At 42.9% G+C, this 27801-nt stretch overlaps 1 protein-coding gene across 1 annotated transcript in view; it reads left to right on the forward strand.

Moving 5' to 3' along the window:
* Lcmt1 (leucine carboxyl methyltransferase 1) overlaps positions 1–27801 on the forward strand; it is a 57516-nt gene that overhangs the window by 1203 nt on the left and 28512 nt on the right. The window contains exons 2-3 of the mRNA XM_034489826.2: positions 21050–21141; positions 22402–22523. Coding sequence (XP_034345717.1) covers positions 21050–21141; positions 22402–22523 — 214 coding nt within the window. The remainder of the gene's footprint in view (positions 1–21049; positions 21142–22401; positions 22524–27801) is intronic.

Raw genomic sequence — 27801 nt, forward strand, 5'->3', positions numbered from 1 at the left:
AAGCGTCAATCCTGGAGCCAGACTGCCCAAGCTATATAAACTTGGGCAAGTTCCTAACTTTAAAAAGGAAAGGTGTGTGTGTGCGCGTGCGTGTGCGTGTGGTGTAGGTGCGTGCATGTGTGGGTGACTGTACCTGTGGATGCCAGAGGAGGATGTTGGGTGTCCTGCTGCTCTATCATTCTGCCTTGTTCCCTTGAGATAGGATCTCTCACCTTTTCGGCCAGACTGGTTAGGTAGGGAGCAAGCCTTAGCAATCTCAGCTGTCTTCCTGCTCCCAGCCCCCATCTCCTGTTGCAGGTGTGTGAGGCCATGCCCTTCTTTTTTGTTGTGCTAGGGATCCAACTCAGGTTCTCACACTTGTACAAAAAGTGTTCTTGCCCACTGAGCCATCTTCCCAGCCCCCTAACTTTTTTTTTTTTTTTTTTTTTAATTGCCGTAGATTTCTTGTCTCTGAAGTAGGGCTGGCTGGGGAGAGAGCTTAGTTGGAAAAGTGCTTGCTGTGTAAACATTGTGACTTGAGCTCATATCTCCACCATCCATGTAAGAAACTGCTTGTGGCATGCCTATAACCCCAACCCGGGGAGCTGGAAACAAGGGGATCCCTGGAGCTTACTGACCAAGTGGTCTAGCTAAATTGGCAAGTTCCAGGTTCAATGAGAAACCCTGTCTCAAAAACTAAGGCGAAAAGTGAAAGAGGAAGACACCCAACATCAATCTCAGGACCCAGCATGTGCATGCATAGCTGTATACACCTGCACATGTAGGCGCTCACGGGTACATCACACAGTAAAAGCGTGTGTGAGAGACAGAGACAGACAGAGATAGACCGGGTGGGGGGGAGGAGATGACCATCTGGTTTCTTACGTGGTTTTGAAGATTCAGTGATACGTACTATCTGCTCTCTACTCTCAGCCGATCATGTGGAGCAATGGGCAGAGTGGATGTGACTGGGGGTCGTGCTTTGTGTTCAGAGCTTTTTGCACCGGACCCTTGTCTCTGAGAATCTGGTTTGGGGTTGTTTTCGTTTGTTTGTTTTGTTTTGTTTTGTTTTGTTTTGTTATTGTTAAGGTTTTTGTTTTGTTTTTCCGACACAGGGTTTCTCTGTATAACCCCTGGCTGTCCTGGAACTCACTCAGGCTGGCCTCCAATTCACAGAGATCTGCCTGCCTCTGCCTCCTGAGTGCTGAGATTAAAGGTGTGTGCCACCACCACCTGGCATATGTGCATTTGTGTCTGTTTGAATGCACATTGTGTTGGCAGGTCCTGTAGAGCTGGAGTTACAGGCAGTTGTGAACCATCCAATATATGCGCTGGGAACTGACCTTGGGATTCAGTACTTGATCTTCTTAACCATGACCCACTGAGCCATTTCTTCAGCCCTCATAAATTAATCCTTAGGCTATACTTGAGGAGTCGGTGACTCTTGGTTTCTGTGATACTGTAGTCAATATCCTTGAACACATTTTTTTCAAATTACATTTATTCACTTTGTGTATGTGTGTCAGTAGGCAGTATAGGATGGGTCATTTCTCTCCTTTTACCCTGTTGGTCCTGGGGATTGAGCTCAGATCATCACATTTGGTTGCAAACACCTTCCTAAGCCATCTTGCCTGGGAGACCAACATCTTCATTGTAACACATAAAACTTTTCAGTCTTGTCAAAAGTTGTGATATCAGGGGCTGGAGAGATGGCTCAGCGGTTAAGAGAACTGGTTATTCTTCCAGAGGTCCTGAATTCAATTCCCAGCAACCATATTATGGTGGTTCACAACCATCTGTAATGGGATCTGATGCCTACTTCTGGTGTACTCATATACATAAAAATAAGTAAATAAGTAAATAAATAAATAAATCTCTTAAAGTTGTGATATCACCTGATGCTTGCTTGTGGGGCATATGAACAAATTATCCATCTCTGCTGAAGTCTTCCTCCTTTCTTCTTTTAAAATGGGAATAATAAAGTTAGCATACCTTTTGTATGTGAGGATTAAGTGTGATAATTGATGCAAGGTTGTGACTACAGGATTCCTACAAAGTGAAGTTGTCAATAGTTTACTAGTAATGGTTTGGATTTCCCTCCTGTCAGAATATTATTTGAAGTTGCTGCGCATGTACTAGCAGTGGGTCTGACTGGTTCCTGCCACCCTGAGTTACAGCATCAAATCCATAAGACAATATTTAAAAAGTCAGTCGGCCTCCCAGGGCACCTTGCAGTTCTGTCACTGTGTGTTGGTTTGCCCCTCCTTTGGTCGAGAGTCCTGGAGCAGTGATGAGGTTGCCTGTGTCGGGAGCTTGTGGTGAGGATTGAATGTGGAGTGTTTTCAGCAGTGGCTGAAACAGATGTTTCAGGCTAGTTATTATTGCTACTCTCACCCCTGTAGTCATCAAACCATCAGAATCATGGCCTCCTTTGATATATCAGGTTTGTATTTACTTGGTTCCTGATGTGTCACTGTTGGGGATGATGCTTTTGAGAACTGTTGAGGCCTTTAAAAAGGTTTAATGTATTTCGTTGTTTCCTTTTTCTTTTTTGGTGTATGTGTGTGTGAATATTTGTGTCTTGGTGTTGGGGTGTGTGTGTGTAGGTACATGATCTTGTGCACACCCATGTGGTGGCTGGAAAAGGATATCGTAGGGTTTTTTTTTTTTTTTTTTGCCTTGTTCCTTTGAGGCAAGGGCTTTTGCAGAACCTGGAGCTCTCATTTTTCAATTAGGCCTACAACCTGCATGTCCCATCAGTTGACCGACCCCGCACTGGGATTACAGGCATGTGCAAACCCAGGCTTGGCTTTTTGTGCATGTGCTGAAATCATAACTATTGAGCCATCTCTCCAAGCCTGGGAATTTTCATTCTTTGAGACTTGGTTGATTGTTATGAGAGTGGGCTGTCAAGAAAAGCTCTCTTGCTCTCTCTTTTTATATGTCTTCTCCCCCATCAACTTTTGGCTCTGACACAGTCAGGGCACCTTGCCAAGTTGGTGCCTTGCTGTTTGAACTTTATTTGCCAAATGAACCTCTTTTTAAGGTACTCAGCTCAGTTATTTTGTTACAGCAACATGAATCAGACTCACATACTCTCCTTGTCTTCTCATTATGCTCATCATGCTGTGTTCTGGGTCACTCTGTTCTTTGTTTACCAGTGACCCAGGGTCTACCATACCTACACTGTGTCCTCTCAAATGAGTGCTCCATATCCAGTAACTCCCTCCAGCTCATCATCTGTTTGTAACCATTCTTTCCTTCCCTGTACCTGAACTTTGATGCTTCCCTACAGATGTCCTTTTCTTGAAGTCATCTTGTTTCTCATATGTAGTATCCCAAGGGTCAGGTGTTTGAGATATGTGTTCTTAAAGCTGGTTTTTTCCTCTTCCCATTTTTTGAGGTTTACTATATCCAGCAGGATTCCTCCCCCAATAGCTGTCCTTTACCCTTTCTGAGTTAATCAGTTCCTTGAAGACTTGCGTGTATGTTTCACTTCTAGTCTTCCTTATTTCTTTCTTTCTAGGCGTGGGCCTTGGGTAACCTTTCCAAATCCCACAGCTGGCCTTTGTTAAACAACCTTTGTAGGAACTGATGCAGGGTATGGAACACTTTAAAATTTTTGTATCATCCTTCCACAAAGACTGTGCTAACCTCTGTGGCATTGCAATTTTAGATTATCTGCTGCTGAAACAAGCACCCTCTTTAATTCTTGGCGTAGTCCCTGGGTGAGCCCAGTAAACACCCAGTTTGCCTATATACCCTCATTCCTTTGGGACCACCCTTTCCCACCATAGTATCCTGGGTCTCTCTGCCTTGGCACATAACCATCTTCTTCCTTTGCAGTTGCCTTAATCAGTTATTAGAACTCAGTCTGCTTTCCTCAGGACCATGGCTTTTCCTGTCCTCAAGTCAGAGCTTAGAGTTCATAGTTCATCATTCAACAATTGAGTTGGCAGTGCCCATATCTCTCTCGTACTTTGGTCTTAGTAGACCTCTTTGATGAATTAGGTGAGTAGCCAGAAGGAGACAGTAGCAAGAAGGTGTGGTCCAGCAGGGTATGGTGGATCTCAGAGAAACGGCACAGCTTCTAGTTTCTATTTCCTTCTGGAATACTTGTGGTATAACACATAGTAGGACAACTTGAACTCCTGTGAATTTGTGTCTGCCAGCCTGGTCTATACCCTAACTGCTTCTCTGGACAACTCATTCTTACTCTTTAAAAAAAAAATTCTGTTTGTGTATATGTCTGTATACATGCATATGCACGCATATACATGTGTACTGGTGTATGCACACATATATGTGCATGTGAACATCAGCGTTTGATGTCAGGTGTCTTCAGCTATTGCACTCCATCTTATTTTTTAAGGAAGAATTTCTCACTGAGTCTAGAGCTCACAGATTTAGCTAGATTCTCTGGCTAGTGAGCTCCAGGGATCTACTTATCTCAACCTTCCCCCAAAACTCAGGTGGCAGTTGCACAGTTTCTGGCTTTTTACGTGAGTGTTGGGGATCTAAACTCAGGTCATCTACTTTGCTTGTACAGGAATGACTTTGTTTCTTAGGAACTCTGGGATTATAGACACCCATGGTAGGTTTTTGTGTGTGTCCTGGGTGCTAGGGGTTAAAGATCCTCATGCTTTTATTTACCTGCTAAGCCATTGTCTTAGCACCTGATTTGTTTGTTTTTGAGATAAGGTTTCATTGTGTAGGTTAGACAGGTCTTGGAATCCTGTCCTCATGTCTCTCACTCTGTGAGCAGCTGGGACTAAATTTCATACGTTATCTACTTCCAAACTTTTCTGTCCAGTATACTGCTTGACAGAGGCCACAGAAGCCTTCAAGCGGAACTGCATTCGTGTTCCTCTAAGAGCTTTAACAGTCCTTCCCTGTAGGACATTTGTCTTAGCCCTGTAGCACACACTTGTGGCTAGAGAAGATGATTTAATAGTTGTAGTCTCTCAATAAGAGGGCACAGAAAATACTTGTTAGGATGTGTGCATCAGCTGGGTTGTTTGTAGGAGGATCCATGAGACAGACGTGCTGTGGATCAAATGCTAAGAGCAGAGACACACTCAGGGTATTAGAATGTTTGGAGAAGGATTGAAGGGGTAATAGAAACCCAGTCATGTGTCAGCTGGGAGAGAGGGGCCTTGGTATTTTTGTGGGTGACACAATGCCTGTGCTACTTACTTAGTGTTTGTCAGTTTGACACAAGCTTAGGTCATGTCTCTGTGAGGCTGTCTTGCAGACAAGTCTGTGGAGGGTTCTCTGGATTAATGATTGATATGAGAGGGCCCTGGCCACTGTGGCCAAGTGACAGTACCACCTGGGGGCAGGTGGCCCTGAGGAGCAAGCCAGTAAGCAGTATTCCTTCAGGGCTTCTGCTTTGGTGCCTGCCCTGACTTCTATTCATGATAGACTGCGATTAGGGCATGTAAGCCAAATAAACCTGTCCTTCCTAAGTTGTTTTAGTTGTGTTGGTGCTTTATCACAGCAATAGAAAGCAAACTAAGACAGTGATCTTGTTTTTAATCTGTGTTTAGAATTCAGCAGGGCACTCAATCTGCATCACTTGTCATTCTTGCAGAATGCCTTATGCTTGTGTCCTGCAAGATTGTTTATGCCCAGCAGGAAAACAGCATGGCCTCACTGTGGGTACCAAGCCAGCCGCCCTCAGATGAAGGCCTGGCTCGTGCTAACCAGCCAGTTCCTAGAGGCCAAGGCTGCTTTCCCTGTACAGTGGAATAGTGAATCTTTACAACATGCACAGAGGCTGCCAGGCATGATTAGAAACATTGACAGAGGCAGAGCAGTATGTTAGGGGAACTTGACAGAGGTGGGCACTGGGCAGCAGAAGAGGATTCTGCAGAGGATGATGGTAAGACCCACAGAAGGTAGTGTCATCCTCAGGGATGTAAGTGGTGAACTGACATGGTCTAGCTGCATTCCTCTACTAGCTGTGCAGGAGATGGGTAGTGGCAGAGGGGGCTTTCTCTCTCTGCCGAAACCCTGTTTTCTCCCCCCTCACTCAGTCTCTTCATACACATTCCTATTCTCCTCAGGGTGACTTTATCCTGTCACTTGAAAAATCTTCCAGATCTTACATACAATGTGGTATTTGACCCACTGTGCCTTTTTATGATCTGGTTACTCTTCATTGTATATCCACCTAATTAAAAATATCTACTCAGGTGTCTCAGAATGGCATCAGATGCTCTGCTGCTAACCTATCTTGCTAAAGATTACCCTGACATGCTCTTCCTCTCCTGACCCTACTCCATTGGCCACTAGGTCACAGGTAAGACAGGGAGACATGGTCTTATAAGTCTTCCACTTACGTGATCTGTAACCTAGATCCATTGTTTTTCGTCTCAAAGTATTTCTGGAATCTACTTCCTTCCTTCCACCTCAGTTCCTGGTTTCTCAGTACAAGGTGAGGTTAGGTATGATCAGAGTTAAGGCATTCCTCTGCCTCCTGGGCTTCCTCAGTCATTCTTTCTTCTACTCTATACGTCATAGTGAAGCCAGAAGTTTTAAAAGGCTGTCTGGATTGTGTTCCTCCATGGCTCAATGGCTTCTTGTGGACAATGGCCTTACCCAGTTTTGCAGGGTCCTGCTTGTTCTGATATGGGTCCCCAGCATCATTTCACCCTACTCTGCCTTTCTCTCAGCACTCCTTCCTCAGAGCCGTCAAGCATGCTGGTCCCTCTGTTGGTTTCATGTCACTTTACAGAATTGTATTTTTGTTCACACAGATTCTTTCATGAGTGCCTGCTTTGTTTATGGAAGTGGTGTTCTAGACTACAGATATAGAAGTAAACAAATCAAATGGAGCTCTTAGAAACCAGACAGGAAGCAAGCCACATACTTGTCATACCAGATGTGATTTCAAGGGGGAAAGACCAGAGAAGGTCCCACTGAGAAGATATGTCTACAGCAAACACTTGGAGAAGGTGAGGGAGTGTGCCCTGGAGACATCTGAGGAAACAGTATCCCAGGCAGAAAATAGAGTGGAAATGTTCCCAAGCCTGCTGGACTTGTTTTATAAGCAGCAATACAGAGTAATTGAGAGGGAGAAGAGTCTGTGCATAATAGGTTCTTGGAACTTGAACAGTTCTTAAAATTATTTTATGTGTATGAGTGCTTTGCCAGTATGTATGTGCACCACATGCACACCAGGTGTTCACTAAGGTCAGAAGTGGGCACTGGATCCTGTGGGACTGGAGTTATAGATGGTTGTGAGTGATGGGACTTGAAACTGGGTCCACTGGAAGAACCCAAGTGCTCTTAACTGTAGGCAACTTTCCAGCTCCTCTTGTAACTTTTCTCTTATAAGGTAGGAGCCATTCGAGGATTTTGAGCTGGAGAATGAAGTAGCCTGATTTGGGTTTTAAAAGTCAGAGAACGGATGGTAGGAAGCAAGGATGGAGGCAGGGAGACGAAGACTGTTACTGCCCGGAAAATCTTAAGTGAGAGCTGCTGGTACTCAGGACAGGATGGGGGCAGGACTGCAAATCCATCACATTCACGATACTTTTGGAAGGTGGAGCAGCTGAGAGAGAGAGAGAGAGTGCTGACTGGTGGCTGAGGACTCTTAAGATTATTCCAGGATGTTTGACTTAGCTCAGATGGGATGGGGCTCCCTCAGACAGACACCTCTGATACATGAAATGACCCACATGGCTATGGGATTGACCTGACTGGGGTGATGGAAATGAGGAAACGACATGCATAGACACATACAAAAAAAGGTGGAATTGGATGGGCCATGCGTCTGAAGGAGATGCACCAGTAGCCTAGAAACTCAGTGTGTTTTGTTATGTACTGCTGAGCAAGAAGTCAAATTAGCTGATCTCGGTAGGAGAGTAGTCTCAGGCTTCAGTCACCCCAGAGGAGGAAGCAGTGGCTGATACTGTCTGTACACGCTGTCAGCATTTGTACTAGGACTAGGAGAAGGCTTTGCCGCTACTCTAAGCCTGACCTGGTGAAGGCCTTGCCCTTACCATGGGTCTGAGGCATTAAGGTGCATGACATGGCTGTGGCCATATCAGCAGGCACATTCACTCAGTACTTGATCTGTTCCCCATACACAGCCCCATGCCTCTGTTAATTGTCTAGAGTGTTTTTCTTTGGTCAGCAACTCAGACATAATTAAAAAAACTCATTGCTTAATGTTTGTATCTTCCAGGAGAAGAGTGAGTCAACACAGAGCAGGGATTTGTGCTGTAGATGCACAGTGAGCATTTGTCAGATGAGAAACTGAATCTAGGTGGTATTAAGGATTGTATTTCCTGATGCATGAAGTCCTAGCTTACTGGTGTGAGTGGTCAGTGTGTTATAGAAACCAGGCCAGGACCAAGACTGACATTCCTTTGAGCTATTATAGAACGTAATGATTTCTCAACCCAAGTGACACAGGAGCAGGCCCTATGGTCACCTCTAGGCAAAGTTAGATTTGCCCTGAGGGCTTTGGCACAGACCTTTCCGGTGTACTGATTACATTTTTAGAGTTGAGCACCAGAGAGCAAGGTGGAGATTTGATCTAAAATATTTTCAAAGCCAGTTCTACTTCCATTTCAAGAGAAAATACAGGATTGTAGAAGTGGACCATTCTAGTCAAGATAAATGAGCTTCTAAACTTGCCTATAAATGGAGAAAATTCTGCCGTGTTCCTGCCTACCAATCTACCGCTTTCTTTCCTTCCCTTCCTCCCTCCCTTCTTTTCTCCTTCCTTCCTGTTTCTGATTTATTTCTCTGTCTCCCAGGTGGCCTCAAGTTTATTACTTCCTGCCTCTCTGGGAATGCATACACACCTCACCAGGCCTTTTGTGCCTCACCAGACCTACTTTCTGTTTTCTTTTTCATTTTTAAAGATTTATTTATTTTATGTATGAGTACACTGTAGCTGTCTTCAGATACACCAGAAATGGGCATCGAATCCTATTACAGATGGTTGTGAGCCACCATGTAGTTGCTGGGAATTGAACTCAGAACCTCTAGAAGAGCAAGTCAGTGCTCTTAACCACTGAGCCATCTCTCCAGCCCCATCTTTTTTTCTTTTTTATAATTACATTTGTTTGTTTGTATATGTACATTCATGTATTGTTCTAGTTGAATACATAGGATAATCTGTGGGAGTCAGTTCCCTTTCTGCTTGGGGATTGAACTCAGGATGTAAACACTTGGCAGCAAGCACCTTTAGCTATTGAGTTATCTCACTGTTTCCAAAGCTTAATTCTTTCTCTCTTTTTTTAAAAGAAAAAAATTCTTTTTTAAGTTTTTAAATTTTTTAACGACTTACTTATTTTTTATTTTACATGCATTGGTGTCTTGTTTGCATGTGTATCTGCATGCGGATGCCTGGAACTAGAATTATAGATAGTTGTGAGCTACCATGTGGGTGCCAGGAATTGAACCCAGGTCTTCTGGAAGCCAGGGCTATTAACCGCTCAGCTATCTCTCCAGCTCCAGAAGTTTAATTCTTTTTTTTTTTTTATTAGATATTTTATTTACACTTCAGATGCCACCCCCTTTCCCAATCCCCCCCCTTAGAAAACCCCTATCCCATGCCCCCTTTTCCTTTTTGCATTTATACATTTTTTTTTAAAAATGTTAATCATAGGCTTTATAAGTTTGGTATTGTTCAATCAGAGGTGTAACCCACTACCCAACCTAGATATAACCACTATCTTTGACTGGTGGAGATACATGAACATCTGCCTCCCTGTCTCCCCCCTCTTTCTCTCTTTCATCACCTAGCTTCTTCTCTCCTTCTTCTCCTCCTCTTCTTACTTCATCTCTTCCTGTCAGTACTCCTCCCACCTTAGCTCCTCCTACATATCACCCTTCCTGTTAAAATGAAACTTTTCTCACAAAATACAATTAGAGCATAATTATGCCAATTTGTACCAGTGAGGTACAAGATAGTCCTAATACCCAGTCCATCCTTTTGTTGACTAACCAGCACCTCTGTCGTCTATCCTGACTGAAACATTTAGTTCTGAACCTGGCTTTAGAATGAATGTCAGCTGACGACCATCCACTCAAATCTTTTCTCTCAAAGTAAATAGTCAGGATTGGCTATGAGGCTATAAGTTTTCAACCCCGTCAGAAATCCAGAATGACTGAGTTAAATATAATTGTGGGAAGCATAAAGCATAGCTTCTAAAACTTAGCCAATTTATAGAGACCTCTGAACACCTGGACACTTGTTCTACTTCAAAATGTTGGAGCATCTGTTCTTCCGCCTTCTGGCCCAGGATCATCTGACAGACCTTAGTGCTGCAGAATTATTAAGGGCTGATTACTCTGTCTAGGCAGATATAATCAGTCGACTATTCTGCAAGTGTGTCCTTTTCTGGACAGTAATTTGTCTGTAGAAGGAAAGAGGCAATTCTTGCCTAGTGGCTGTCTCACCACAACTGGAGTAACTCCAAGGATGCTCAATTTCTTCTTAGAATCCAAGACAGGAAGCTGTCAGGAGCAGACAGGTCTCTAATAAAAATGAACATTAATACAGAAATGTTTGTCATGTCAATTTTATGAATTTCTGATGTTTTGAAAACCAACTATCCATGTAAGGTAATCTGGACTGTTGTCTGTTATCTCCACTCAGCTATTTCTAAATAAAACATAGAAAACACCCTTATAATAAACCCCAAGCCATGAATTTGCTATAGTCCCTTAACTCACAGGCTGACCATCTCAAATCAGTTTAAAAAGTTAAAGAAGGACTGGGTCTAAGCCTTGTATTCCTAAATGTGTTATACTGGCACAATGCCTATGAGAGTAACAATATTCATCTCACTCTTATATCAATAAGAAGCTCATGCCAATGAAAACCTTAAAATTTGTAATGAAAGTAAATTGGTGCCATTTAAGAATTTATATCTTCATCTTGATACTAATTATATAGATTTCTACTAATAGATTATGGCTATGCAATTAACCCCTAGCTAATCGTCTCTATTCCCACAAAACCACTACTTTTCCCTAGAAAGACAGCCCAACATTTACCACCTTAGTCCCCAAGCCCAGGGAATAGGGGCGCTGACTCTTCATTAGCTTCTTCAAGCTGATTATGGGCATTGAGATATTAGAAGAGGCGTGGGGGGAAGAGCAAATTGACAAACCTCTGATGCTGTGTCTTCACTGCCTCCAGATGGAGTTCCCGGACCTCAGAGGTTAGAGCAGGTCTGCTCAGCTTGCTTGTTGAGTAGATACACCAAGGCTGATCATTCTGCAATATACAATTCTCAAAACAAATTTTAGTATCAAGATAGTTTTTTTTTTTTTTTAAGAGGGCTGACATTTTATTAAGGATGTTGGTCCTAACTGCTTTTCTTTTTTTTTCCCTCTTTTATTGGATATAATATTTACATTTCAGATTTTATCCCCTTACTGAGTCCCCCCCCCCCAGGAACCCCTTATCCCATCCCCCCTCCTCCTGCTTCTATGAGGGTGTTCACCCACCTACCCCCCAATCCCCCTCCCCACCCTCAGATTCCCCCCCCCCTCAGTGCTCAGCTTTCAAGGTACCAATGACCTTGTCTCCCACCTATGCCCAACACGGCCATCCTCCCCTACATATACAGCTGGAGTCATGTGTCTCTCCATATGTGCTCCTAGGCTGGTGGTTTAGACCCTGGGGAGCTCTGGCTGGTTGGTATTGTTGTTCTCCTCATGGGGGCCACCAACCCTTAAGGCTCCTTCAGTTTACTCTGAGGACCCAGCTATACCACTCCTGGGCATATACCCAGAAAATGCCCCAACATATAACAAAGACATATGCTCCACTATGTTCATAGCAGCCTTATTTATAATAGCCAGAAGCTGGAAAGAACCCAGATGCCCTTCAACAGAGGAATGGATACAAAAAATGTGGTACATTTACACAATGGAATATTACTCAGCTATTAAAATAATGAATTTGAGAAATTCTTAGGTAAATGGATGGAACTAGAAAATATCATCCTGAGTGAGGTAACCCAATCACAAAAGAACACACATGGTATTTACTCACTGATAAGTGGAGATTAGCCCAAAAATTTGAAACAACAAAGATTCAACTACCAGATGACATGAAGCTCATGAAGAAGAAAGAACAAGTGAGGATGCCTAGGTCTTTCTTAGAAAGAGTAACTAAATACCCAAGGGAGCAAATATGGAGACAAAGTGTGGGACAGAATCTGAAGGAGAGGCTGTATGGAGACCATTTCACCTGGGTATTCATTCCATGTGCAGTCACCAAAAATAGACGCTGATACGGATGTCAGGAGGGGAAAGCTGACAGCAGCCTGATAAGGCTGTCTCCTTAGAGGTCCCCCAGAGTCTGACATACCCAGAGACAGATACTCGCAGCTAACCATTAATCTGATCAAAGGTTCCCAATGGAGGAGTTAGAGAGTAAACAGAAGTTTAATTCTTAAAGGACACTGGTGAGCATTCCCTCCCTTAAAGTGGACACTTTGTCCCTGTGCTTCACAGCTGTCTGCCTTCTCTTCACGCTGTGCGGGCTCTGCTGGATGCTTTCCTTTACCTGTATTAAAACTGGTCTAGTTTGCTATTAAAGTCATATTATGTAGCCAGGAGATGGCTCCACAGTTAAGAGCGTTGGTTGCTCTTCAGGAGGACCTGGGTTCAATTTTCCAGCACCCACCTGGCAGCTCATAACCATCTTTAACTCCAGTTCCCAGGTATCTGACAGTATTTCATGACCTCTAAGTGTACTAGTGCATACATGTAATATACAGACATATATATGTAGAAAAAATAGTCATAGTCATCAATTTTTTAAAGAATAGGAAGGAGGAATAAAATTATATTGTGGCCACCACCACTTCTCCATATACTTTCCAGTAAAAGATCCCTGCAGTGAAGTTGGCAGAATCACCCAGAAAGAGATTGTATGAGTTTGCATTCCTACCCAAAGTGAACATGTTATGCGTTATGGAATATTCTCAGTTTTTAAAGTTATTTATCATCTACCAGGTAGAAAATACTCTCTTGCCGGGCAGTGGTGGCGCACGCCTTTAATCCCAGCACTTGGGAGGCAGAGGCAGGCGGATTTCTGAGTTCGAGGCCAGCCTGGTCTACAGAGTGAGTTCCAGGACAGCCAGGGCTACACAGAGAAACCTTGTCTCGAAAAACAAAAACAAACAAACAAAAAAAATCTCTCTTGTTAATTTGTAATGAGTAATAGGTCTTATTATAATTTACAGTTACAACTTAGGATGTCCATTTTTAAGCTGGCTGTTGGCGTACATGGATGCTCACCTCTTCATCTTTCTCCTGGGTTGACTTTTTCCTGTTCTCTGCTTTTGTTTGTTTTCGTTTTCACAGTGTTGGGGTTGAGCCCAGGCCTTGGATTGGTACTAGGCAAGCGCTGTGTTGAGCCACATCCTTATTATTTGTTATTTATATTTTTATTGTTGATTTGCAAGACTTTAAACACCAAGGATTGTAATTTTCCCTCTGTATTTGATGAAGAAGTATTTTCTGTAAGGTTGGTGTGTGTTTTTTCAGTTAAATTTGTTTGGTGTATTTTAAAGTAATGGAGGTTGTCAGTGTTTATGCTACCGTGTCTAACACTTGCTAGGTGTGTGTGTGTGTGCATATGTGTGTTTGTATATGTGTATATACATGCATATATGGAAGCATGTAAATGTCAGGTATCTTTCCTTGATTACTCTCCATCTTTACTTTTTGAGGCAGAGTCTCATGGAATCTGAACCTCATTGGTCAGTTAAGCTCTGGCTCTGCCCTACACTGTGGTGGAGTTACAGGCATACACCAGTGTGCCTGACTGTATGGGCTCTGGGGATCTCAACTCAGGTCATGTTGTGCGTGGCAGGCACTTTCTCAAGTGAGCCACTCAGTGCAGTCTTTACTTCCTGACTAATCCTAAGGAAGGCCATTTACAATCATTGTAACCGTTTCTTTCTGCACTTTGGTAGGCTTTGTTTCTATGTTTTGAAGTAAGGTTACATTATGTTATAAGGTTGCAGTGCTAACTCTACCCCTCTGTCCTGAAGGTGCTGATTTAAGCACACTTTGCCTGTATACTCAGTCTTCACACATGCTGCAGTGCAGCAGTGCTGTGTCCACCTCATTTTGCAGCTGAAGTTGCTTTTGTTCATTTTGATGACTGAAATCATTGACTTAAAAGTTACATAATTGTCTTTTTCCAGGGTCTGATATCTTGTTTCTCAGGCTAAGGGAAGTTTATAGAATTCTCCTAGTTTGTTTGATTGGCTGTGCTTTGGGAAGGAAAAGTGAAAGCAGATGCTGACAGAAGATGTATGCCTTGAGCCCCCTTTCATCAAGGGAGCAGTCTTTTCTGGGGGAAGCCTAGTGAGTAGACTTTTTGTTGTTGTTGTTGTTTTGAAACAAGGGTCTTTCCAGGTAGCCATGTCATCCTGGAGCTTTCTATATAGACCATGCTGACCTCAAACTCACAGAAATCCCTCTGCCTCAGCCTCCTGAATGCTGGCTTTAAGGCATGTGCCACCATCAGGGAGATAAGAGCTATATCCCCAGCCCTAGATTTGACTGTTCGTGTACATTCTTTAATGAGTCATACGGTACATATTCTTTATTTTTTTCTGTTTTGACATAGGGTTTCACTGTGTAGCCCTGGCTGGCTGGAACTTGCTGTATAGATCAGGCTGACCTCAGACTCACAGAGTGCTGGGATTAAAGGTTCATTCCAGCAGGTTTTCATATCCAGAGCATTCTTTGAGGTTTATTCATGTGCATATCAACAGAGATACACAGACCCAGATAATAAAGTAGATTTTAATCAGGAAAGCTCCGCAGTCCATTCCAGCTCAGTCCAGCTTGAACTGAATTGAACTTCTTGTTCAATAGAAATGACAGGCTGAGTGTTTCAAGGAAGAGTGGGAAAACAGAAGTGTGCCTGAGCTCAATGGAGTTAGGGTGTTAAAAACTCACAAACCCTTAGAAGGCAAGATTAGCTCATGTAAAACCATGTTAAAAAAAAAAAAAAGTAAAACTAACTTGTGTTAGTATTACTAACTGAGAGTGAAGTTAGGCTCTAGCCCCACCTCAGAGCCTGGGACACGGGCCCTGCTCAGGTGCTGACTGGAACAAACAGTAACTTCTTTTTGCAGCCTCAGATTTTCTTAGACAATACCTAAGGTGGCTTAGAGTCATCCTATAGATGGGTCCTTAAGCTGTTAGCAATTATAGCCTATGGCTAAGGCGGAGTCAACAAGTAGGCTCAGGAGCTTGACAGAATATTTGGTCCAGTCCTGTGTCTATTGTCTGATTTGTTCATTTATCTGCTCTTGGTCCTGTATGGGCCATTGTAAATAGGCTTTGGTGAGCATTCTTTCTTCTGTCTTTCATTTCTCTCGGGTTCTTTTTGTTTTGTAGTTGTCCAGTGGTAGCAATGCAATATTCTGAAAATATCTCTTACATTCTAAGTTACAGAAACTTTTGCTAGACCTCACAACCGGAGTTAATAATACACTTTGAGATCACTTAAGACTGATAGTCTACTGTGTACTCAAACTGCTTGTTTAACCTGCCTTTAGGAGAACAATGTAACAATCAACCTTACCTGCCTTAGATTCCCGTGAGGTCAGCTTTTACAACCGTAGCTAATGCATAGCTGCAGTTTTCAGTTGTGTACTCTACCATTCCTCTGACCCGAGTAATGCACGTGAGTCACTAGCTGAGAGCAGCAGACACACGGGTTGAGAGCAGCTCCCTCAGATCTTCAGAAAGGTTGAAAGCACTCATTTATGGACACTGGTTGTAAACAGTGTTTGCTATCTGGTCAGGTGGGATCAGTTGGAGCTAGTGACTTAACCTCTTATAAAACTTGGTTAAACATTTCTGTCAAGTGTCCCGTCCCTTCCTCATGTGATGCTTTCTGTGCTATTCTGTAAATACAGAACAAAGCTGTTTGTCAGGGACAGACACATAGACACAGATACACACACACACACACACACACACACACACACAAAGACACAGTTACACGTAGAACACAGATACAGAAACAGATTTACAAGACAGCTTTCAGACAGGCACAGATTTAAACTCATGCCACAGACAGAGAGAGGGCAGAAGACACAGGAAGCACAAAGTAGGGAATTCAAACCTGGACTCGATTAAATGACTCCAAGGGAAAGTCATTTTATTTCTCTTCTTTATGCCACACTGATGCATTACGGGTGATTTAGAGTTAGTCACCAGTTTGTTATAATCGTCAAACCCAATCATAGGTGGGTTCATCTTCAACCAGCACACTGTTTCCCTCCTGGTTTGTGTGTTTACAAGTCCTTCCAGTGATGCACCAGAACTCTAGGCTCTCTAGATCTTTGTCACATGTGGCATTGCCAGTGGATGTGAAATGCATCTCATTGTGGTTTTAAATTACATTTCGCTGGTGACTAATGGCAAACACATTTTCATGCATTTATTACCGTTTCCACATCTTTTGTCTAATGTGTTAAAATCTTTTGCCTGTTTTTATTGATGTCATTGTTCATTTATTAGAGGTCATTAAATATTCTATATTTTTGTCAGGCAGACATGTTCTGTGTGCATGTATCTACATGCACAGGAAAATAAAATACTGGAATATCATTTGTGATAGGACAAAAGATAAACTATACGTGATAGGAATAGATCTACTATGAGATAAGAAACCTCTCCACACAGAAACCTGCTTTCCTTAGTGAGATTAAAGATTTAAATGGAGATATACTTTCTCACATTTGAGGTAGGGTATCACTAAGATACCTGAGCCAAGTATGGGGTTATGCACACCTGCAATCACAGCATGTCTGAAGCAGAGGCAGAAGGACTAAGAGTTTAAAAGGCCCTTTATGGCTATATAGTGAGTTTAGGGACAGCCTGGGACCCTGCCTCAGAAACAGAATAAAACAAAAAATAGATTTCTGTTCTATTCAGGTTGGTATATAGAGTCATTGTACTCCAGTCTAAATTCAGTCCATCTTTTTCTTTTTTTGAAGAAATAACAGATTCATTCTAAAATACATATGTAAATATAAAGGATCTGGAAAAAAAAGATTCAAAAGATTCAAAAAATGTTTTGAAAAGGTCAAAATTGGAAAACTTACAGTGCCTGGTGTTTTACACTAACCTTAGTTATAAAGCTTACTGTAAAACTCCAGCCACGGGATTGTGCTGCCCACATATCAATTAGCCCAGTCTAGAATCTCCCTTACAGATGTGCCCCGAGAGTTGCTTCAGTGTTGATTCCATCAAATTGACAACAGAGATAGACCGTCATAGCATCTTAGCATTATATGAAGTATTGGCTCATGGCTTGCTAAGTTGGAGACATCGTACCAAGGGACCTTTCTGGGTGAACTCTTGCCATTACACCCTGCTGTGAATGTTGGTACCATTTCTCAGTGTTCAGTGACTGCTTTCAACAGTGCATAAACTCCTTTTCATTGCTGTGACCAGATTGCCTAGTGTAGATAACTTAAGGGAGGAAAGGTCTCTCTTGGCTCCCAGTGTTAGGAGGGTACAGTCAGTCCATTATTTCTTTGCTTCAGAAGCCTGAGCAGAAACATCATGGTGGCAGGAGCCTATGGTGGAGGAGAAGTGTTTTGGTCATGGCAGACCAGGAAGCAGAGAGGGAACTCAGGTACTCACTCAGCTTTTCCTTTTCCTCCTTAAATTCCATCCAGGCCCCCAGCCAGAGGTATGACATCTCCCACCTTTGGGGTGGGTCTCCTGGGGTGTGTAGTTTCTTGCATGCTTCAACAAGTCAGGTTTGCAGATCCACTCAGACCTCAACAAATGCTTAGTTAGGGGCAGCCTATGACCTGGAAAGGGCTGCTACTACTTTCCATTCATAGAGCAAGAGGAAATGCTCAGGCCATGGACAGCAAAAGTGAAACTGAAAGATGTGGAAAAAAAAAAACAACAATAAAATTACAATTGGAGGTAGTAAGAGGCCTTAGAGACCATAAGCAGGAGGTAGTTCACATTCAGGATGGAAGCTTGGTACTAAGAATAGTCTTTGCAATTGAAAATTTGTGTGTTATGTGTACACACACACACACACACACACACACACACAGGAACACAGTAGAACCAGCAAACAGAATTGGTGCTTAGCATCCTGGTGGTGTGGAGTTAACTGCTGCAAATAGCATTTCAAGTGATTGGTATTTGGTGGGGCATCTGGGGTACCTGTGGGTAAGTTCCTGACAAAGTTGGGACATCAGCACATGGAATTGTCTTTGTGCGCATTCTTGGTTATTAAGATAAAGTGGGATTGTTGGCTCATTGTGTATGCATGTATCCCATGCTTTATATTCCTGTTGGCACAGCACCTTGTGGCACAGGTGTGCCTGCCACTGCCTGGCAGCAGTGCTTGAGTGCCTCCTTCCTTGTCCTCCAAATCCAAGCTCTACTCAGAAGTAGTCTTGGCGCCAGGTAGAAAGGAGGAATGACTTGATTTGAGCTTTTCTTTTGCCTTCAAGAATTGTTAAGCTCTTGCTCTTGGCTTCCTGCTGGGGCTCTCTCCCCATTCCCCTCCCCTCTCTCTATGCTCATGGCCTGCCTCTACCCGCCCCCCCCCTCTTTCTCTTTCTCTCTCTCTACCTCTACTGCCCTCTTAATTCCCCTTCCCATGCCTTGAATAAACTCTATTCTATACTTTTAAAAAAAGAATTGTTAAAGCTGAGTTTTTATATTTATTAATTTGTTGTATTTCCTTTATGAATTGTCCTCAAATATGTGTTTTCATCCATTTTTACCTCTAGGAATTTCTTCCTAATTTTTGAGAGCTCTTTATTTTGTGAGAATATAAGTGCTTTGTAATGGGATTCTGGCATTCCCATTACATTACATTCCCATTACATTAACTGAATATTAGGTTTACCTAATATTCAGGCTTAAGTGTCTCGTGTGGGGAAGGCAGCCATTCAATTCAGTGATGCGTAGGTCTTTGCATTTTACTCCTGTGGGGTCAGATACCGTTTATCCTTTGTGTGTCTCACGGTCTCTGTCAGTAAGGGTTGCCATCACCTGTCCAGTCAGACACAGTAAGCATTTGTTGGCAGGATGCGCAGTTGCCCTCCCTCCCCCACACACCCAAAGCTATGGAACTTAGACCTGAATTGCTGTTTGAAACTGTTTTGATGCCCTCTGGTCCGAGTCAGATGAAGGAACCTCAGAGAGTAGAGTGGCACTTTTTCTTTTTTAAAACCCTCCCTAACTCATGGGTTCTAGGCACTGGAGACCAGTTGGCATTTCTCTGTGTTGGTACACCAGTTTGCTTCGTTAATCCCAAATGGATGGCCTGTGGATCCCACATTCTGATGCCCATCTTCTTTCCTTCAAGCAGTCTTCTTTTCTTCCTCCCCTAGTGAGCTGGCTGCAGTGCCTGGCCAAATGGTGAGGTCCTGAGTTTAGCAACTCAGTGGAGAACACCCCTTTCCCCTTCCCCGTGCTAAGGATTGGAAAGAACTATTATTCTTCAGCTGAATACATGCCTTTGCCACTAGATGGCACTACACGATTCCCTGAAAACTGTCAGATATCCACAACGAGGACTCAGAACACATTCCCAAACTTCTGCATGCTTCCTATTTGTAATACGTGGTATTTTCTATTTTGAATTCTTTTTCATATTTAAAAAATGAAGATATGCACTGTTAAAATTGAATTTAATAGCAGCATTATAGCACATAGTATAGCACATATCGTTGAAAACCATACTGTTAAAATTTGTTGTTTTTATTTATGTATTTTGTGGTATCGGGATTGAGTGTAGTGCCTTAGGTAAGAATGGTTCCACTGAGCTGTTTTGTTTTGTTTTATGTTTTGCTTTCTGATACAGGATTTCACTACATAGCCCTGGCTCACTGTAGATCACGTTGGCCTCAAACGCTCAGAGGTCCATCTGCCTCTGCCTCCCAAGTGTTGGCATTAAAGGTGTGTGCTGCCCTGACTGTGTCGAGCTTTAGGCACTGTTTAGAGACTAAGTAAACTGTGGTCAAATTATAAGTGTGCTGTTTGCTTTGGACTATGGAGATGTATGTAGCAAGGCTGGGCAAATCAGTGAGTATGTTACATTCTGCATTAACTACCTCAGTTACATGTTTCCTCATGGTATCCACACATATGCAAACATCAGTGAGAGACAAGCTTGTGCAGAAAATGGCACCTTGATAGCAAGGCAGAGTCAACCTTGTTACTTAGTGTGGTAGCATACATCGTAACCTCAGTCCTTGGGAGGGTGGGGCAGGATGAATTCAGGTACTGAGACCAGCCAGGATATGGAGTGAGATCTTGTCTCAAAAACAAATAAGAAAAAAGAAGTCTTTGTGGCTGGAGAGATGGCTCAGTGGTTAAGAGCACCGACTGCTCTTCCAGAGATCCTGAGTTCAATTCTCAGCAACCATATGGTGGCTCACAACCATCTGTAATGTCCTCTTCTGATATGTCTGAAGACAGCGACAGTGTACTCATATAAATAACATAAATGATTCTTAAAAAAAAAAAAAGTCTTATTGGTAGATACAAAGAAAAGATGGAGTGTCTGCTTCTAGGAACTTAAACTGTAGCTTGGAGATGTACTGCATGAACCTTAAGTCTTGACTTGGTTACTAAGGAACATGGTTTGAGGTGTGGAGACTCGGGGTAGCAGTTAGGAAACTTTCTGTTAGAGTTGATAAAATCCTGATGTCAGTAGCCTGAGTGTTTCTATAGGGAACAGATGCTCACAGGTCCTGTGAGGGGTGAACTGAGCTGGAACAGATGCTCACAGGTCCTGTGAGGGGCGAGCTGGGGCTGGGTTGTTTAGGGTCCTGGGGAGGAAAGGAGCAATGTGCAGAAGAGAAGAGGCGTATTGAAGTGGGAGGTGTTACATGAGTGTGGACATGATAGACGGGTCTTGTTAAAGTGCTGTTGGCAGTTCATGTGCATATATTGGCTTTCTGAAGTCATTGATTTTCCTCTAGATCCTATTTCTGGTTCCTGGGAACTCGACAGTGGTCCCTAGGACTGAAAAATCCATGCTCACTGCCTACCTTTTCAATTTTTCCAGGTTTGCGGTGAGCATTGGCTACTGGCATGATCCGTACATCGAACATCTTGTGAGGCAGTCTAAAGAGAGGAAGGCCCCCGAAATTAACAGAGGTAAGTGGCTGTCTCCCTCCCCACCATCTCAACCCCTCGGGCCCTGAAGGTTTACAGATTTACTCTTAGAGAGCCTTCCAGGGTATGCTTTTTATAAAAAACAGGGAAGGTCTTAGTTCCTAGCATCCTCACCAATATGACACACTATAAAACTTTTTAATCTCAATTTGATCATAAAAATGATGTTATTGCGGGGCAGTGCTGGTGAACACCTTTAATCCCAGCACTTGGGAGGCAGTGACAGGTGGATTTCTGAGTTCAAGGCCAGCCTGGTCTACAGAGTGAGTTCCAGGACAGCCAGGGCTACACAGAGAAACCCTGTCTTGAAAAACAAAACAAACAAACAAACCCCCCCAAATCCAAACAAACAAACAAACAAAACAACAAAAAACAAACAAACAAACAAACAAAATGATGTTACTGAAATTTTGTTGTCTAATTCTCCCATTTATAAGAACCTAGTAATGGCTGCAGATGTGGCTCTTTCACAGAGTGCTTGCCTAGCATGTAAACGTTCAGGGGTTCAGTCCCTAGCACTGAAAAGTGTATGAAAACACACACACACACACACACACACACACACACAGAGAGAGAGAGAAAGAGAGAGAGAGAGAGAGAGAGAGAGACAGACAGACAGACAGACAGACAGACAGACAGACAGAGACATACAGACAACCTCTTTATAAGCCGAGCATGGTGGGGCATGCCTCTATTTCCAGTACTCTGAAGGTTGAGGCAGGAAAATTGTAATTTTAAATCCATCTGGGCTATACAATAAGACTTTGCCTCAAAAAAACAAAAACAAAAACACCAAACAGAACAAAAATATCATGCATCTTTTGCTATGCACTATCTGCCTGTGTGAGGGTAAACTTTTATGGTGTTTTAGTATTTTATAACAATTGTTAGGCTTTTAAGTAATTTCATCAAGGCAGAAACATGGCTTACTTTTTGCCCTAATGAAAACTGATCATATTATCTTAATTCATCTGTGGGTAATGTGGGGGCGATCTTGGCCTCTAAAGGTGGATCTTTGCAGATAGTCTCTGTGAGCAATACAGAGAGATTGAATACCAAGGGTCCTCAGGTAAGGTCATGCTGGTTTACTTGGCAGTCTTCCCTGTAGTCTTGAGACAGATTTCCTTATGAATGTTGCTGAGCCAGGAACCCTTGTGGCACCTGGTTCTCTGATGGCTTTGAGGGATAGTGTGTGTTGTCTCTGAGTAACTGACAGCTTGTTTCTCTGGAACTCTCTTCAAGGATATTTTGCTCGAGTTCATGGTGTTAGTCAGCTTATTAAAGCTTTTCTCCGGAAGACAGAATGCCATTGTCAAATTCTCAACCTTGGGGCTGGTATGGATACTACCTTCTGGAAATTAAAGGTAATTAAAGGTTCTACTGTAGTTGCTCCAGTTTAATTTTTTGATGATGGTTATCTAAATTTTATTTAAAACTTGATCTTAGTTATTATCAAAATTAAAAAATTCATAGATTTGTTCTCAATGATTCTAGTAGAAATTTTTCTTTCCCAATGTATATCAACAGATATAGAAGAAAATATGTGAATTTTTAGTTTAATGTAATTTGAAAAACACTCTAACTTCCTGGGCCTGTGAGACAACACAAAGGGTTGAATGTTACTGTAGAGGTTCAGTTTTAAAGATAGTTTTTTTAAATTTTATTTAAAGAGGGGGCTGTCTCAGCTGGTAAAACACAGAGACCTGAGTTCTGTCCCCAGGATCCATAGAAGAAACTGGACATAGTAGTTTGCTCTTGTAATCCCAGCACTGGTGAGCTGGGGGGCAGAGACAGGTGGGTCCCTGGAAGTTCTTGGGCCAGTTAGCTTGTACTACTTGGGGGCTTTCCAAGCCAATGGGATGTCTTATTTCAAGCAAAAAGTAGAACATACCTGAGATGAATGACCCTTGAGGTGGTCCTCTGACTCTACATCCTTGTGCACATTAACAGGGATCACGCACACACACACACACACACACACACACACACACACACACACACACACTTGTATATATATAAGTGAAAAAAATACATTAAAATAAATTCAGTGGCACACTTTCTCATCCAGTTCCACCTGCTTAGATGCTTCTCACAGTAACCTCTACAGTAACATTCAACCCTTCGTGATGTCTCACAGGCCCAGGAAGTTAGAGTGTTTTTCAAATTACATTAAACTAAAAATTCACATATTTTCTTCTATATCTGTTGATATACATTGGGAAAAGCAAACTGCCGGTGGCTCGGCCCTTAAGGCACCCGCCCGCAGAGGGCGCGCGACTCTTGGTGCGCACGTTCGAATCCCGTGCTCCCGCTCCCGCGTCTTGTGGGGGAAAAAAAAAATATATATATATATATATATACACACACACATTGGGAAGGAAAAATTTCTACTAGAATCACTGAGAACAAATCCATGAATTTTTAAATTTTGATAGTAACTAAGATCAGTAATGTCATTCTGGGTAAGATTCAGAGATTTGTGAGATGAACAGGATGTGACATGAAGCCTGGTGTAGTTGTTCTGATTGGGTCTGTGGCTACCGTTAGGGGCAGAGAGGCGAGTCTGGTCATGCTTACAAGGGGAAATACGATTCTGCCTTTACCCCATGGCTTGGTTTTTACTGTTACCTATCTATCCTCTATGTTACATGTTCTTTTTGTAGGTTTGTGCAGATTTCTTGACTTCTCTGTGAGGTTAGTCATGTGCAGTAAAGGGTATGTACTTTTCCCCAGATTGTTTGTAAGTGGAGAATAAGTGTAGATAAGAATGTATGTACATAATCCGACCTGCTTAGATCTTTGGTCCCTAATCAGTTCACCTGATAAGGACTTTGGTCAACAAAGCTCCCAGCTTTTGTTTTACGTGAGAAACCAGTGATCTTGGTGTTCTTGTTTGTTTCACATTCTCTGGGATAAGATGACTAGCACTTTTATGAGGACTTTTATGTGACAGACATTAGCATGAATCTGTGAGAGTTTCACAGATGGAGCAAGAGGGGCTGGGACAAGTTTCTTGTGGATCCAACAACCACTGGCTTTAGAGTTTGGACACAGGCAGTGAACTCAGCCCTTGCTCACAGTGCTGAGGTAGTTCAGGGGGTGCCTTTTGAGAGACATCTTTTCAGTAGGCCTGTTTAGTCTTTATGGCACAGTGCAGTGTGGTTGGTATAAAGGATGTGAGTGGATTCTGTGGAAGGGTGTTGCTCTGGAGAGCTCCTTCCAGTGGGCTCAAGGTCCCTTTATCACATGGGTTGCTTTCTTTACCATCATGTAGATAACTTGATAATTATTAAATCTGGGATTTTTATTTATGAACAAAGTTTATCTCTTCTAAGAAGAAAATTTTCTTGTCAAGTTGTAAGGAAAACAGCAGAAAGTTTGGAAAATTTTGTGAAGATTTCATATTTTTACTGATAATCATGTTATTCTGAAGCACTTTTTTCTTAAATCCAAAGTTTTTTTTTCAGAATATTGTAGATATTTTCTGTGTTTGTTTTTTGTTTATTTTTAATTTTTTTTTGCATCTGGGTGTTTTGCTTTAATGTATGTTTGTATACCGGGTGCATGCCTGGTGTCCACTGAAGCCAGAGAAGGATGTCAGATCCCCTAGAACTGGAGTTACAGATGGTTGTGAGCTGCCCTGTGGGTCCTGGGAGTTAAATCCATGGTCCTGGAATATCAGCCAGTGCTCTTAAACTCTGAGTTGTCTCCCCAGCTCCCTGTTTGCTCTTTCAGAGCAGGAGTTATAAGCTATAGGCTAAATCTAGCCCACCACCTGTGTTTGTAAGTAAAGCTCTGTTGGGACACAGTCACTTCTATTTGTTATATATGTTCCATCTTCAGCAACTATATGACTAGGATAACAACAAAGTTAACGAGTCATAACAGAGACCATATGGCCTGCAAAGGTTAAACTGTTTTCTGGTTCTTTGTATACAAACAAACAAACCAAACGATGAGTCTATACTTTAGAGATGTATGCCTTTGCATAGAAGCATAGGGAGTCTTTCATGCTCTTACTGTGTCACATGTCTTCCTGCTAGAAAGGCTGTATCTGCAGAAGTGAAGCTATTGCTATGGGCTTCCTGCTCCTTCTGTGTGCTCTCAGGGGAGCAAGATCCTTTTTATAGTTGAGGTTTCCTAGAGACAGGAAAGCTGGGCCTGTCACAGAAGGAATAAGGGTTGAAAGGAGAAGCCCTTTGAGGTACCTCGGCTTCTTGATGTCTCTTGAGTTCTGTAGCAGGAAGCAGCATTGACTTTGGTAGTGTGTGAAAGGGTCAGCTATGGTAGCTTCCCTCTGCATTCCAGGCTGCCACTGTGCAAGCCTGACAAGAGACTTGGGGGTGGGGGGTTGTGTACCAGCTCATTAGCTGGGAGCTCTTTAGGCTTTCCGTGCTGATGGCCCAGAGAGTCAGAACATCAGTGCGTGAAACATGACATGCCACAGTTGTTTTTCCTCAACTGGGAAGGAAGCTGGGAGGCTCAGGAGAGGAAGTGCCTGGATTAGCTCTTGAAAGAAGACTCCATCCTGTGGGAGAGGACAGAGAGCTGACTGGATGTGTTTGCTTCCATTGTTGCTGGCTGTTGGAGTTGTGGATGACCTGTAACTTATGTATCCTTTGAGTGAAGTGCTCTTGTTTTGGTTTTATGGTACTAAGGATGGAACCCAGGGCTTCTTGCATGTTAGGCAAGTGTTCTACCACTGAGCCGCACCTCTGGCTACAGGTACAGCTCTTAAATCCCAAGCAGGTCTTACACTGTGAATAGTCTTAATAGGATTCCTTTTTGAAGTGCTTCCATGTCCCCTGAACATACATCCTTCATCCTTCAAGTGTCTTTGGACTGTTTCTACCTACACAGCTCAGCTTTGCAGAGCACAAACCATTAAGTGTGGACAGCTGAGCTTTCTGAGCCGAGGGTGTCAGGATACTGTCCTTTCCCCCCTCCCTTGTAACGGAAGCCCAGGCTGGGCCTTGGAGTGCAGCAGAGGAGCCATCTCCATGTTGGTAGACTTGAGGGATTACTTTCTGTGAGCATGCAGTTGTGGTGGCTCTGTCTCCACCAGGTTGTCTTTGCTGTGTTTGGTCCCTCAGACTGGTTTATACCTCCATACCTGGTCCTTATCTCTTATAACTGTCTCCATGATTGGTTCTCATGTTTGTGGTTGCCCAAGGCAGAAAGAAGAGATCCCCTGTCCCAGATTCTCCTTTCCCTTACTGCATCTGGCACCCAAGAAGCCATCATCAGATTCAGGATATCTGGTCTCTTGCACTTCCTTTAAAGTATGCAGACAGGTCTGTGTTTCTGGGATATAAGCATAGGTGGCAGGGGATGGCATGGACACTAAGGAGAAAGTCTGGTTAGGCCTTGCTCCTATTGAATCTCAGCGTGAAGAGCTGTGGAGGTAGTGTAGTGTGTAGCAGAAAGACCGGGAAGCCATGTTGTTATAGTCAGGGTGAGAGGGGACAGCAGAAGAGGAATGCACAGATCTGAGAACAGTCAGCAGGGCTGAGTGAGTGAATGATTGAAGCACCATTTGGAAGGAGAAAGGCAAGGACGAATAGTAGTTAGTGGGTGGGTGGGTAGGGTCTAGTTACCTACCATACTAGGAAACACAGAAGAAAGGGGTGGAGCTGTGTGGGTGTGCACACATGTCTTATGTTTCTCTGTGCATTTTCACACTTGCTACTATAGTTTATAGTGAGAAATTAATGTTGGATCCTACATCTTTCTGCCTGTGTTTATAAATAATAAAGGCACAGACATAGAATTTGCTATAGTCAGGCCCTTATCAGAGAGCTCTTCATGGATTAACTCATTTCAACCCCACGAGAGTTAGCAGTGTCTTCGCTTAAAATTGTTTTTTAATATATTTGTATGGGTGCTTTGCCTACATGTGTGTCTGTGCACCATGTATATGCCTGGATAAGAAGACAACGTCCAGTCTCTGGAACTGGAGTTATAGATGTGTGTGAACTACTGTGTGTGTGTGTGTGTGTGTGTGATATCAAACTGGGTCCTCTGAAAGAACAATCAGTGCTTTTAACCACTCAGCCATCTCTCCAGTTCTCTATCACTTTTTAAGAGATGACCTCTTGCCCTATTCAGATAAATGGTAGACCTGGGACTCAAGCCCTACTCTTTACCAAACTTTCCTGTAACAGCAGGAAAGTGATCCAAACCCTGTGCACTGTATGTGCTGTGTTTTGACAACTCACAGCTCCTCCCCACTATCCCACCTCAAGCTCTGTAGACCTTACCCAGACAACTACAAAACCTCTTAGTTTTTCCTGCGTCTATTCTTTTGTTAGTGTATGTGTTTTGTGTGTGTGTGTGTGTGTGTGTGTGTGTGTGTGTGTGTCTGTATCTGTATCAGTCAGGGTGGTAGTGGTGCATATATGTGTGTATATAAACACATATATATATATATATATATATATATATATATGTGTATGTATATGTATATACATGTGTATACAAATTCATATGGAGGCCACAGAACAACCATGGGTGTCATCCTTAGGAGCGTTATCCACCTCCTTTGAGATGGGGCTTCTCATTGGCTTAGAGCTCAACAAATAGGCTAGACTCACTGGCCAAAGAGCCCCAGTGGTCCTCCTCTCTCTGTCTCCTTGGCCCTGG

This window comes from Arvicanthis niloticus, chromosome 1 (assembly GCF_011762505.2).
Source record: "Arvicanthis niloticus isolate mArvNil1 chromosome 1, mArvNil1.pat.X, whole genome shotgun sequence".
Lineage (NCBI taxonomy): Eukaryota > Metazoa > Chordata > Mammalia > Rodentia > Muridae > Arvicanthis > Arvicanthis niloticus.